Here is a 12,362-nt window from a genome sequence, read left to right on the forward strand (position 1 = left end):
GAGATGGGGTTTCACCATGTTAGGCTGGTCGCAATTCCTGACCTCAGGTGATTCACCCGCCTTGGCCTCCCAAAGTGCTGAGATTACAGGTGTCTGCCACTGCACCCAGCCCATATTTTTACTTAGGTACACAGCAGGATTATGATCCCCATAATATTTGAAATTACTCACTGATATTTAAATTTCCTGCATTTTAAGTGCAAAAGATATTTTTAAGTGCTAGTACCTATGTTCCAAGTAATTTGCAAAAAGGAAAAGAAAAACAGCGATTTCATTTTACTTCCTCATCTAATTTATTTCCTTAATATTTGGTTTTCTGAAGTCTGCTTCCATTATAAAAAACCGCATTTTAATTATAAAACAGCACAGGGCAGATAGGGCTTCCTAGCAGGTCCTTTGCCCCCTGATTAGGAGCGGGTTTTGTTCCATTTTGTTTTGTTATGCTTTTTTATTTTTATGTGCCTCAGATTTTAACAGGAAGCATGAATTAATTTTATAAGCAGAAATGTATGCATATTTGTTGTAGAGAGAGAGGTTCTTTGAGAATCAAAGCCTCCTTTCATGTAGGAGGCTGGTCAAGAGACCTGAGCAGGAGAGGGCAGAGGGGCCTGGCACGAAGCCATCTATGCCGGTGGTTGCAGAGCAAACAGTTCCAGTCAGTGCTTTTATATGTGCCAAGGAAAGTTCTAGAGCATTTTTGAGAAAAACAGAATACTGAAGAATAAGGCAAGAGAATCAAGAAAACAGGGACAAAGTGACAGAGAAAGAAAAAGTATGACTGGACATATTATGGGATGGGGAAGACACCACACAGAGCTAGGTTGCTGCAGATTTTTTTAATTCAAGACAGCCATCAGAATAAGTTTAAAGTGGAGGAGCCTCAGTGTGAGGAGAAAGCCCATCATTCAGAATACAGGGACATCCTGCACAGGTGCCACGACCTGAATGCACTGAGGGACAGGCACCAAGGAAGGCTCCGGCTGAGTCCGACCCAGAAGGGTTTTAGGATCCACTGTCATGGAGATGCCCTTGCCTTCATGTGAGGTGGGGTTTCTGCTCCCACTCTGCCTTCAGAGGTCCTACATGAGAACTACTGGGTGGCAGGGGAATAAAGGAGAATTAAGGAGAGAAGCGTTTAACAATGCCTGCCTATCTTACAGGAGAGAGGCTGTGAAGGAGGCCTAGAGTCTTGCCGCTAGCTCCTGCTTTCTTTAAACTTTCAGTAAGGGGAAAAGACAGATGTCACAACTTCTGGGGATTGCTTTTTTAGGGACACAGGATAGTCTGAACCATCTACCCTAAAATGTGATTTTCCTTTTGAATAGATATTTCAGGATCAAAGAGTGGGGAAGATAGATTTTCTTTTCCTTAATCTTCAGACACACACACACACACACACACACACACACACACACTATACATACAAACAACTATGCATATATCAACAAATACAATTCTGCATATCCACACACACATGCTAAGCAGCTGCTTGGGTAGTATGGAATGGTTTGGTCATCAGGAGGCTGGGTGGGCAGGTGTGGAGCAAAGACGGAGGAAGAAGGATGCTTTGTTAGACATTCCTGCAGGCAGGAGGCCAGGTAGTTGCTTCTGTTAGTCGCTACCATTTCCTAGTGGGTTAGACTTTAGGTACACCAGGATGTCTGACTTGACTGTGCTGACTGGAATACTGTGGAACCAGCGCATGACAGGGACTCCATGGGGCCCCACCAGAAATTTTTCAAAGTTCCAGCGGATGTCATGGACCTTCATGGGCTCCCAGAAGAGCTGGTTTGATGAGCCCAAAAGATCAGAGGTCGGAGGGCAGGCGTTCTGGAGCACAGATATAAAAAGTAGAAGGATATATTTATGTCTAATTGCGTGTGATAGTCTTATCTCCAGACTAGAGCATCTACTCATCATGTATCTTAACATATTAACTACTTTGAATGCTTCCAATCAACTGCAGATACTGCAATGTATCAATACCAGTGTATCAGTACCAATACACTAACTGCCAAACAACCAGGAGTTAGTATAATGGTAAATAGACAGCATCCATTCCTCCTTTCCCTGTCTTTCCTCTATTACCGTGATTTTATCACAGTGGTTCAGTAAAAGACTGTTTTCTGTTTCCTTGGGCAAGTCATATCATTTCTACAGTTTGTTTCTTTTGCAGGAATAAAAAAAATAGGTTGATTTAGAGTAGTGGCTCCAGAGTTTGGGGCTTCATAGACTTCATAAGCCAGTAAAAGTTCAATAACTGTTTCGTTGGAGATTAATGTAGAATCACTAATATTCATTTTGCCAACAAGGCAAATTAAAAGTCTACTATAACCATAATCTAAAAATTAAATGACTTTTAAATACTATGTTGAACCACATAAAATTGATTATAGCCCATTTTTGAGCAAGTAAAGGGCAATTTATATGGGTAAACATAATAGTAATTTAATGTCAGAATAAATGCTGGTCTTATATTCAATAAGTCGAGCTTCATGAAAAATTCTATGTTGTCTTTTTTTTCTTGTTTGCTGTGGGTGAGTGAAAACTTCACCAGAACCAGCCTTGTTCTGCAGACCAGCATTTGGGGACGAGTAGACAAAGAGATCCTTGGGGGTCCTTCTGTCCTGGGATTCTGTGGTTCTTCTAACACCTTGTGACTCTAAAGGCATTTACCACGTGTTATTCTGTATTATCCACGTCTGTCTCCTGATTAAATATGAGTTCCTTCAGGGAAGAGACTATACCCTATTAATGTTCAATCACTCATTACACAGTACATACTGGGGATTTGATAAATGATTGTTGAATGAATGAATCATTACCATTCAGTACAGGAGGTTAGTCCACGTCAGACCTATTGTCCATTGTGGGTTTCTTCTACTTAAAGCTAAAGCCTCACAGCAGATATTGCCATGAGCCTTGAACTTATCTGAGCATCTCTTTTCCAAGGAGTCCAACCCCAACCCTAGACGTGAGCCCCATTGCTTTCAGGGCATCTCTATCTAACCAGTCCATGCCAGGTTTATACTCACTCACCTTCAGGAAAGTAAAGACCTTCTGTTCTTTTTCTCCATTCACATCCCCTTTCTCAAAGAGCTGGAAATTGGGTACAAAGCCGCTACCTGGACGCACATACCTGCAATGAATCAAAGTGTTCGCAGCAAGATCCAAATTAAGACATGCATGGAAAGTAATGGCCACCACCAATTCACAATGACAGGAAAGTAAAGATAAAGAGGAAGAGGCTGTGGACAGGGAAGATAAGAAAAGATAGTCTGTGAGAAGCAGAACTTCATGCAACAGGCTTTATGGAGCCAATAGAGAATTCTAAGAAAACTGGAACACAATATTTCAAGCTTAGGTTTCCTGACTCATTTCCATTTCTTATACTCCCTTCCTTGCCCTATGCTTCTTTTCCAGTCAGTCTTCCTTAGCCTCACCATCAAAGAATTCAAAAATAAAGAGAATATTTGAGCACTGCGGATAGGATAGATTGAACTCAAAACATCATAGTGATATACTTCAGCCCATTTATCTATGGCCCATCCCAGAAGTTTCCAGAATGGGCAGGCATCTAGGTGGAATGAGGAACAGAAATCCTGACAGGGCCTCTGCAGGGTCCTGTGCAGGCACTCACTTGAGACCAAGAAGTATCTCTGAGTTTGCTCCTGGTTCTTGTTTTCCAAACTGGTTGCAGGGAAAGCCCAGCACAATGACTCCCAGGCTCTTCAGCTCCTCCTGGAGTGCATTCAGTTCTGTAAGTGGAGAATGAACAGCCTGGGTGGGCTGCTCAGGAGTCCTGCCTCGGGCAGTGAAAGATTACTGGATGTGCCCATTTATGACATGAATAAACTGAGGACTATGAAGGGAGAGATTCATGATTATAGAGATCAAAGGAGTAGAGAGGGAAAAAAAAGACTAGAGTACACGTTTCCAGAAATGCATCTAAATGGTTGCTATTTTTCTTGTACTGTAGTTCCCATGCCTGACTACCCTTTACCATCCAATGAGAACTCTTATTTTTTCACACACACACACACACACACACACACACACACACACACACACACACACACACATTGGCTAGCCTTGTGTGGGAGTCCTGTTTGATTCTAAAGAGAAGCCAGATGTGATTGCCACTGTCTTCCCTAGTTGGTGAATTGATTGATCAAAAAAACTTTTAAGGAAAAAGCAAACAAAATGGACATACTACCTACCTCTCCCTGCCTCCCCGCTGTCCCACCCATACAATGTCCCATGGTGACACAGCCAGATACTCCAGTTCCAGCCACAATCCCAGGAGTACTCCTTGGTGCTCTACCCTGGGAGCAGTAGAGAGGGTCAGAGAAATTTCAAGGCTATCTCTACACCAGTCTGTACCCTCTCCTCAATTCCAGTGACTTAACTGATGCTGGAACACTCCCTGGGACACCAGGCCACAAACTCCAAATTGCTCTTTACCACTGTCAGGAACCCTCCAACCTGTCTGTCTAGACTTGAACCATTGTTTCCATCTTCAGCTATTTTCAGGTCAGATTTATTCAGACTTCAGAACCAGTACTGGCCTGTATCATTTAGATTCAGCTCTGTCTGCTGGAATGTCCCTTGAGAACCTCTTCTTAAATAGAGAGTGCCTTCCTATTTTTCTATAGTTACTTGGTTACTATCGATACTCATCTCCCTCTTATCTTTGGCCATCAAGAATATTTCCTTTCTATAGCAGACACACTGAACAGACCTTGATTCTATTCCTTTGACAAGTTTCTTTAAGTCTCTCAGTTTCTTCATCTGGAGTAAAATTTGAATGAGATGCTCTTTAAAATTATCATGAACTAATTTAATAAATTATATCACAGCAACACAATGGAATATTATGCCTTAAAATGAATGATGAAACTCACTGTGTTTGTTTTGTTTTGTTTTGTTTTAGACAGAGTCTCTCTCTGTCACCCAGGCTGGAGTGCAGTGGCAGGATTTTGGCTCATTGCAACCTCTGCCTCCTGGATTCAAGAGATTCTCATGCCTTAGCCTCCCGAGTAGTTGGGATTACAGGGGTATGCCACTATGCCGAGGTAATTTTTTGTATTTTTAGTAGAGACAGGGTTTCATCATGTTGGCAAGGCTGGTCTCAAAATCCTGATGTTTGAGAGTGATCCAGCTACCTTGACCTCCCAAAGTGCTGGGGTTATAGGTGTGAGCCACCACACCCATCCCCAAGGTATGTGATCTATGTGAAAAAGCAATGTGTAGAATTATTTCTGTGTGTACGTTTGTGTATATGTATGTGCCTGAGAGAAAGAGAGAGAGAGAGAAATGTTTGCTGGTATACATATAACAGATTTCTGGAAATATACACCATAAACTGACAATATTGGTCGCCTAAAGAGAAGGGAGCATGGCAAGTGCCACTGTTAAACCTTTTTATAGCTTTTAAATTTTGAATGTTGCAAATGTATTGCCTATTCAATATGTAGCAAATTTAAGTTAAAATTAAAGTAAATTAAAACAAATTTAAGAATAGCTTCACATTCCATAGAACTTCTGTTTACACATCACAACTTTTAAAATTTACCATATTTTTCCAGTTTAACTTTTTGAAGGGAGGAGAATTCCTGCTAGCTAAATGATACAGAGTTATTGTCTGGGCTCTTACACTTAGCTCCTGAGGTCCTATAGCAGATACACTTTGCAGACCTTGATTCTGTTCCTTTGCCAAGTTCTTTTAACTTTCTCACTTGGTTTAAATGATACCAAATTGTTGTTTGGGGTCTTATAATAAAAATTTAGTCTGTAGCTTTTCAGGTTTTCCCTAGACTTGGTCGTACATAAAAATAAAAAGTATAAAGTGAGGCCAGGTGTGGCCAGCACTTTGGAAGGTTGAAATGGGTGGATCACTTGAGGTCAGGAGTTCAAGACCAGCCTGACCAACATGCAAAACCCAGTCTATACAAAAATAAAAATAAAAAAATTAGCTGGGCAAAGCGGTACATACCTGTAGTCCCAGCCGCTTGGGAGGCTGAGGCAAGAGAATAGTTTGAATCCCAGACGCAGAGGTTACAGTGAGTCAAGATCGCACCCCTGTACTCCAGCCTGGGCAACAAAGCAAGACACTGTCCCAATAGTAATAACAATAATAACAGAATGACCCCCAAATTATTTTACATGTATGATTCTTATTCTAATCTGTACTTTTGAGAGCATCTTTTTATGTATAATTTCACCATCAATTTGGAAAAGTCTTTAGCTTCTCTTGGCAAATGTGAGCCATGTGTAATTTGGAGGAGCTGGCATTTTATTAAAATTTTTGCCCAAATCATATAGCATCCTCTGAATGTTAACTTTAAAATGTCAAAATTTGATGAGCCAGATCTTTTAGACATGAAATTACAATATGCTTGACTTTAAGTGTCATTTGAAAGGGATTGAATATCCATTAAGAAAATCGATAGGGTTTGTATATTTTTGATCAGTTGAAAAGATAACAGCATCAATGTGTGGAAACTTTTTCTTAAGACTTGTTCATGTATAGGCTGGGTGCAGTGGCTCATGCCTGTAATCCCAGCGCTTTGGGAGGCCAAGGCTTGCAGATCACTTGAGGTCAGGAGTTCGAGACCAGCCTGGCCAACATGGCAAAACCCCATCTCTGCTAAGTGTGAAAAAAAAAATTAACTGGACATAGTGGTGCACGCCTGTAATCCCAGCTACTTGGGAGGCTGAGGCCCAAGAATCACTTGAACCCATGAGGCGGACGTAGCAGTGAGCTGAGATCATGCCACTGCACTCCAGACTGGGCAATGGAATGAGACTCTGTCTCAAAACAAAACAAAACTTGTTCATATATTATTTTGATCAATTTCTCTGTGATTTGTGGCATTTGGTACAATAAATCTTTTAAATTTATCTTGAACTATTTTTTAAAAGCATAAAATAAAGTTCTTGGCCTGTTCAAAGCTGTATCTATCTCTAGTGTAATTAATCTAGAATTTTAAATAACCTTTTCTGGATCAACAGTAATACTAAACTCTTCTCCAATAAGAGCACAAAGAAAGTGGAAAACACACCTCAGCTACCACAGAAGGTTAGGCCAAGGTTGGAGAGAGACAGAGCGTTCTTCCACATTGCCAGTCACGCTAGACAGCCCATGTACCAATCAAAGGCTGCCCAGACAGAAAACTTCATTTCCCTCTTTGTCATTTAGAGGTGCCTAGAGAACCCAAGAGCATTTTTCAGAATATCAAAGATCACTCATCTCTCCTGCTTTTATCAGAAGTAACCAATGAGAAGCATAACAATCAGTCCTTGAAAGCCAGGTTCTGGCCTGGGAGTCACGGCTAGGCTTTAGCTCTCTCCTAGGAAACATAAACAATTTCATAGGACATCAATATCACGTAACATATGACCATGATGAATCAAGACAAAAACAAGACCACTGCATAGTAACTGAACGCAGACAAAGCATGAACATTGTCCAAATCACAACAGTGACCAGCTACCACCCTATTCTTGCCAATATGACTGCTGTTTCTTTGCCAGTTACAGCTTTAGCCTTAGTTTCTTTCCCCATGTAGATATGATTAAGATACCAAATCATATAATTGCTCCCAGTTCTTCTTGACACCATTTAATCCAGAATACAGCTTGAATTCCTTGAACTTGTCTCTAAGTCACCTAACAAAAGCTCAGATTCTACAGTAAGTCCTTTCTAATACTTTCTTATTAAGAGCCCCACGGTCCTCTACAGTACATGTTCTCCTTCAGGGCACCAAGTAACACATCCAACTTGTTCAACTGCAAGTGTGCTTCTGGTGTTCTTTAAGTCTTTGGGAAAGTCTTAGTTCTCAAATCTGGAAATAGTTCTCCTGATAGTCTAAGGAGCAGAGTGGGAGCTGCGTTTAGGGAGGCAGAGTCACCTGGCCATTTCTCCCAACACATCCTCCAATAACACATTGGTAAAACCTCTGGAATAGAATATGGCTAGCTGGCAGTTCTACTTCCAGAAGAGCTGAAATGTGAGTTCTTACCAGGATACTGAGCTGTCAAGCTGCAGTAGGTGGCTACATTGACAAACAGGATGGGCTTGCCTGCAAACTGCTTGAACTGGATGTACTCCTCGCCGCTGAGGGTGAGGGCTCCATACTCGTAGATGGTGCCTGTCACGTTTTTGTCGCAATCCACCTGGAATGTTACAAAAATAACCGTATCCATACAAGATAAACAATAATTTCCAACATTTGTGGACTTTTTCAAAACAAAGACCCTTCATGTAATACCTTGAAATTCTAAGAAATGAAGGGAACTTTTCAAGTAGAATTTTTAGTTACAGGTGATGCCGTAGCTAGAATTTATGTCTTCTAAATTGCAATCCATTGTGTGTGTGTGTGGCAAGACAAACATTTCAAAATATTCTTTCCATTCCTGGAAGATTAACGCAATTTATCTCTGTTCCCTGACACTGCATTCTCCCCGACATCCTAATATCCCATTCAAGTCATGCCATCCTCCTTTAGATACTCATAACAGATTTTTGCAGGATTTCTCAAAAAATAAGTTTTACACAAATATCTCACGTATATATTCTTATATTGTAATTCCTACCCCCAAAATGAGGCACGTAACTTACTTCTCTAGATGCCATTGAAGGGCCATTCCAGGCTTGCCAATGGGGTACTCACTGGTGATACGGAAGGTGGAGCGGCAGAGTGCTGGGTAGAGAAAGGCAGGTCTCTGCCTAGGGCTCCACCCTCGGGCCTGTGCCCACAGACATAGGTGAGGACAGGCACTCCTGCCTTCTCACTCAAATGTTGCCTGCCACGCCCCCATCCTATGCCTATGAACCCCCTGAGGCCTGAGCAGGCAGGGACAGGCCAGATGTGGAGAGAAGCACTTCAGTGTGGGAGGACACCTGCCACCCTGCAGGCCACTGGTGGCAGGAGGACACAGAGTTTGGATGGGTGGCATGAGAAGAGACACGACTCCAGGGGAAAACCGTCTCCCTCTGGCTCCCCAATCTGCTGAGAGCTACTTCCACTCCTTAAAACCTTGCACTCATTCTCCAGAAACCAGTGGGTGTGTGTTGCAGGGTGCCCTCTTCGTTTAGCCATCCGCAGGCAGCTTGTGTTAGCTCAATTAGACCCCACATGGAATCAGATCACACGTGGGCTCCGATTCTTTACACCAAGGCGAGATCCTGGGATACAGAAAGCCCTCTGTCCTTGTGATAAGGCAGGGGTCTAGTTGGGCTAACACAAGCTGCCTATGGACGGCTAAATGGAGAGAGCACCCTACAACACACACCCACTGGGGCTGCAGCTGTAAACATTCACCTGAGACTCTGCCTTGGGGTGGGAGTCCCGCAACCTGCCTGTCTTTATGCTCCCCTAGAGATTTGAGCATCAGGGCACTGAAGAGCCACACCCCATCACATGCCCTGTGATGGGGACTAGGGAGTTTTTCCGGTTTCACTGGTACCTTCAAAGCTCATGCTTCACAACCCCTTCTTCTCTTTTTCATATTGCGGAGAAATAGCCAGGACTGCTCATGAATTAAAGTGCATAAACAGAAAGCACAGAGCACGGCCGGGCGCGGTGGCTCACGCCTGTAATCCCAGCACTTTGGGAGGCCGAGGCAGGTGGATCACGAGGTCAACAGATCGAGACCATCCTGGTCAACATGGTGAAACCCCGTCTCTACTAAAAACACAAAAAATTAGCTGGGCATGGTGGTGCATGCCTGTAATCCCAGCTACTCAGGAGGCTGAGGCAGGAGAATTGCCTGAACCCAGGAGGCGGAGGTTGCGGTGAGCCGAGATCGCACCATTGCACTCCAGCCTGGGTAACAACAGTGAAACTCCATCCCAAAAAAAAAAAAAAAAGAAAGAAAGCACAGAGCAGAAAAACTTTCTACCCACAAGCATGCCAATAATAAAAGGCATACAGAACCTGGAACAAAAGGCTAAGAGGGTATGTGGCAAGAGAGGCTATATTCCTGACCATATGAAGAAACGTCACAGAGTTTTAGAGTAATTTAAATTGGGCTTCATGGGATCTCAGGCCATGAAAGCCTGCTCCATGCAGTGAAGGACTTGCCTGTGGGTGAGCTACTGTGGGGAGACTGGGGCAAGACACTCTTTATCGTCTCGTAAGTCTGTCAGCAGGACACCAGGCCGTAGAATCTCCTTCATTATTCCTTCTCTACACATCTGTGCATATGCATTAGTCACAATACTTGGGAACATTAGCCTAAGAAACCCACCAGGATGGGGTTGTCATCTACGTGCCTGCATTTTCTTTGCCTTCATGACACCTTACCTGTGTGCTAAATAATTTCCAGCGTTTGTCTTTCCTGCTACTATAATTAAGTCACATGGAAATCACCATGTGAGCTGTCCTTTGTATGCCTCCATTTTTTTTGCCTTCATGCTGCCTTAGATCTGGGTGCGACAACTTCCAAAGGTTTGCTTCCCATGTGGATATCACTCTGTGACATGAGCTGCAGAATCCCAAGAAAATTGCAGACTTAAAGAGCTCAATCCTTCCTATCCAGCTTTCAGTTCTGCTCCAGTTTGCTTAAGTCTGTTCGTAGAAGACGGAATATGCTAGAACACAGCTTTTAATTCACAAGATGATATTTTACAATGAGAATTCCACACCCAACCATGCGGAAGTGGCTGAGATAGACCTGGATGACCCTTGGAGGCTGTCCCTTCAAGTGAGCTGTGACCTTTCTTGAAAGTAAGGAAGGAAGGAAGCTGTGATCTTACCACAGCTGTCAGTCTTATGGTATTTAATATACATCATCTTACACTTCATATGAACCCAATAACAGAAATTAAAGCTCAAAGCTTCAGGTTTGGAGACTTGGATGAGTATCAACTGGAAACATTTTAGAAATGCAGATTCCTGGGCTCCCCCTAAAACTTACTGAATCAGAAACTCTTGGGTGGGGCCCAGCAACTATGCTTTAACTAGCTCTCTCTTAGGTAAGCTCAAGTCTGGGAATCACTGCATTATATGATGGGCTTTGTTCTCCACCTTTTATAGAGAAGAGAAAGGGACTAACAAAAGACATATAATTGGGATATGGCTACCAGTGAGGCTGCTTTTGAATAAATTCATCTGATTTTAAAGTTAAAATTTGCAGGTGCCTCAAGTAATCTGCTCAGTTAGCATCCTAAGACATATATATATACATCTTTTACAGGGGTGGCTAGTTGACATCCACTTGGGGGGACTTTTCTAAATAGCATCAGGAGATTTGGGAGCAACACCAAGATCTGACAACAAAGCCTACTCGGAGCTGAGCTTTGTCTCTACCTCACCTCATCACCTTCCCTAAAATTAATATTGGCGGGCAACCGTATTGGCCTTCTGTGTTTTATTTTTCTAGGGGTGTAGGGCTGGGGGAGCTCCTTTCTCTGTGACCTTGAAACTCCTAGTGCAGACCCCAACACCATATTTTCTTCCTCTCCTTCTGGGTTTCTGGTTGAGCAGCCTCTCCAGGAGCAGCCAGGGCAGCCTCCCTGTCAATCCATTTGCCACTTCATGCCTCATTTGTGGGGATCCACAGCACTACCCCAAGTTACAGACCAGCATGGAGGGGACAGGTTCTGGGCTATCAAGGGGCCATCAGGGGGAAGTGGCAAAGGGGAATGTGCTGAGGCAGCCCCCTCCCACCCTACTCTGCATACATTCAGTTCAAAGAACCACTAGGTGCAGAGGAAAAGATGCAACTAAGACACAGTGGATTTAGGGAGCACCTCTGCCACTAAGGACAGCAGGGTCAGGGTTTGTGAAGAAGGGGTGGGAAGGCAGATCTTGTCTTTTGAAAGCAGAGAGGAGAGGACTCCTCACAACTCTGGAGGCAGGTTGGTCATCACAGGCTGGAATCAGTTTGGATCCCCTGCCCCATGCTTACCTTCCTATCTTCAGGCTTTAGGGTCTGCTGAGCAAAGCTAACCAGGAACAACAGGACAAGACAGGAGGCTTGGAACTGCCGGATCATGGCTAAGAGGTTTAGATGACTCTGAGGTCCCAGGATTTCAGCCCCTTTTGAGCCCCTGGCAGGGACCAGTTTGAAGAATCGCCCTCCAATTGCAGAGTGGCATTCATACACACCCACCTCCACTCCCTACACACACCCTCTTCCTCTTCAGTTCTAAACTCCTGCTCCACCTGCCTTGCCTCTGCCAGGTTCGCACAAAAGGCATTCTCTGCCTCTGGCAACTAAGGTCTGGGTGGGGTGGAGTTCTTATGAACTCTCTTGGAAGATAAGCTTTTAGTTATCTCAGATTTCTGAGGTCTTTTCAAAAGTCCTATAATCTATGTCCTGATCACTGATACCTGATCTAGCCATGCAGGTTC

At 43.4% G+C, this 12,362-nt stretch overlaps 1 protein-coding gene across 1 annotated transcript; it reads right to left on the minus strand.

The window, feature by feature from the left end:
• Positions 1-821: 821 nt before the first annotated feature.
• On the minus strand, positions 822-12,129 carry GPX6 (glutathione peroxidase 6). Its single transcript, XM_032270411.1, has 5 exons — positions 11,917-12,129; positions 8,025-8,178; positions 3,641-3,758; positions 3,040-3,139; positions 822-1,830 (listed from the first exon to the last, which is right to left on the minus strand). Exons 1-5 carry the CDS (start codon positions 12,001-12,003, stop codon positions 1,612-1,614), a joined length of 678 nt encoding a protein of 225 aa, XP_032126302.1. The 5' UTR covers positions 12,004-12,129; the 3' UTR covers positions 822-1,611.
• Between the last annotated feature and the right edge of the window lie 233 nt (positions 12,130-12,362).

Source organism: Sapajus apella, unplaced genomic scaffold, assembly GCF_009761245.1.
Source record: "Sapajus apella isolate SASKATOON/1434 unplaced genomic scaffold, GSC_monkey_1.0 scaffold210, whole genome shotgun sequence".
Lineage (NCBI taxonomy): Eukaryota > Metazoa > Chordata > Mammalia > Primates > Cebidae > Sapajus > Sapajus apella.

What these genes read in the sequence shown, in the direction of transcription:
- GPX6 (XM_032270411.1), bottom strand. Translation starts at nt 12,003, where the DNA reads ATGATCCGGCAGTTCCAAGCCTCCTGTCTTGTCCTGTTGTTCCTGGTT. An exon ending in TAAAGCCTGAAGATAGGAAG is followed by an intron (nt 8,179 to 11,916) that starts GTAAGCATGGGG and finishes GTAACATTCCAG; the next exon opens with GTGGATTGCGACAAAAACGT. An exon ending in GAGATACTTCTTGGTCTCAA is followed by an intron (nt 3,140 to 3,640) that starts GTGAGTGCCTGC and finishes GATTCATTGCAG; the next exon opens with GTATGTGCGTCCAGGTAGCG.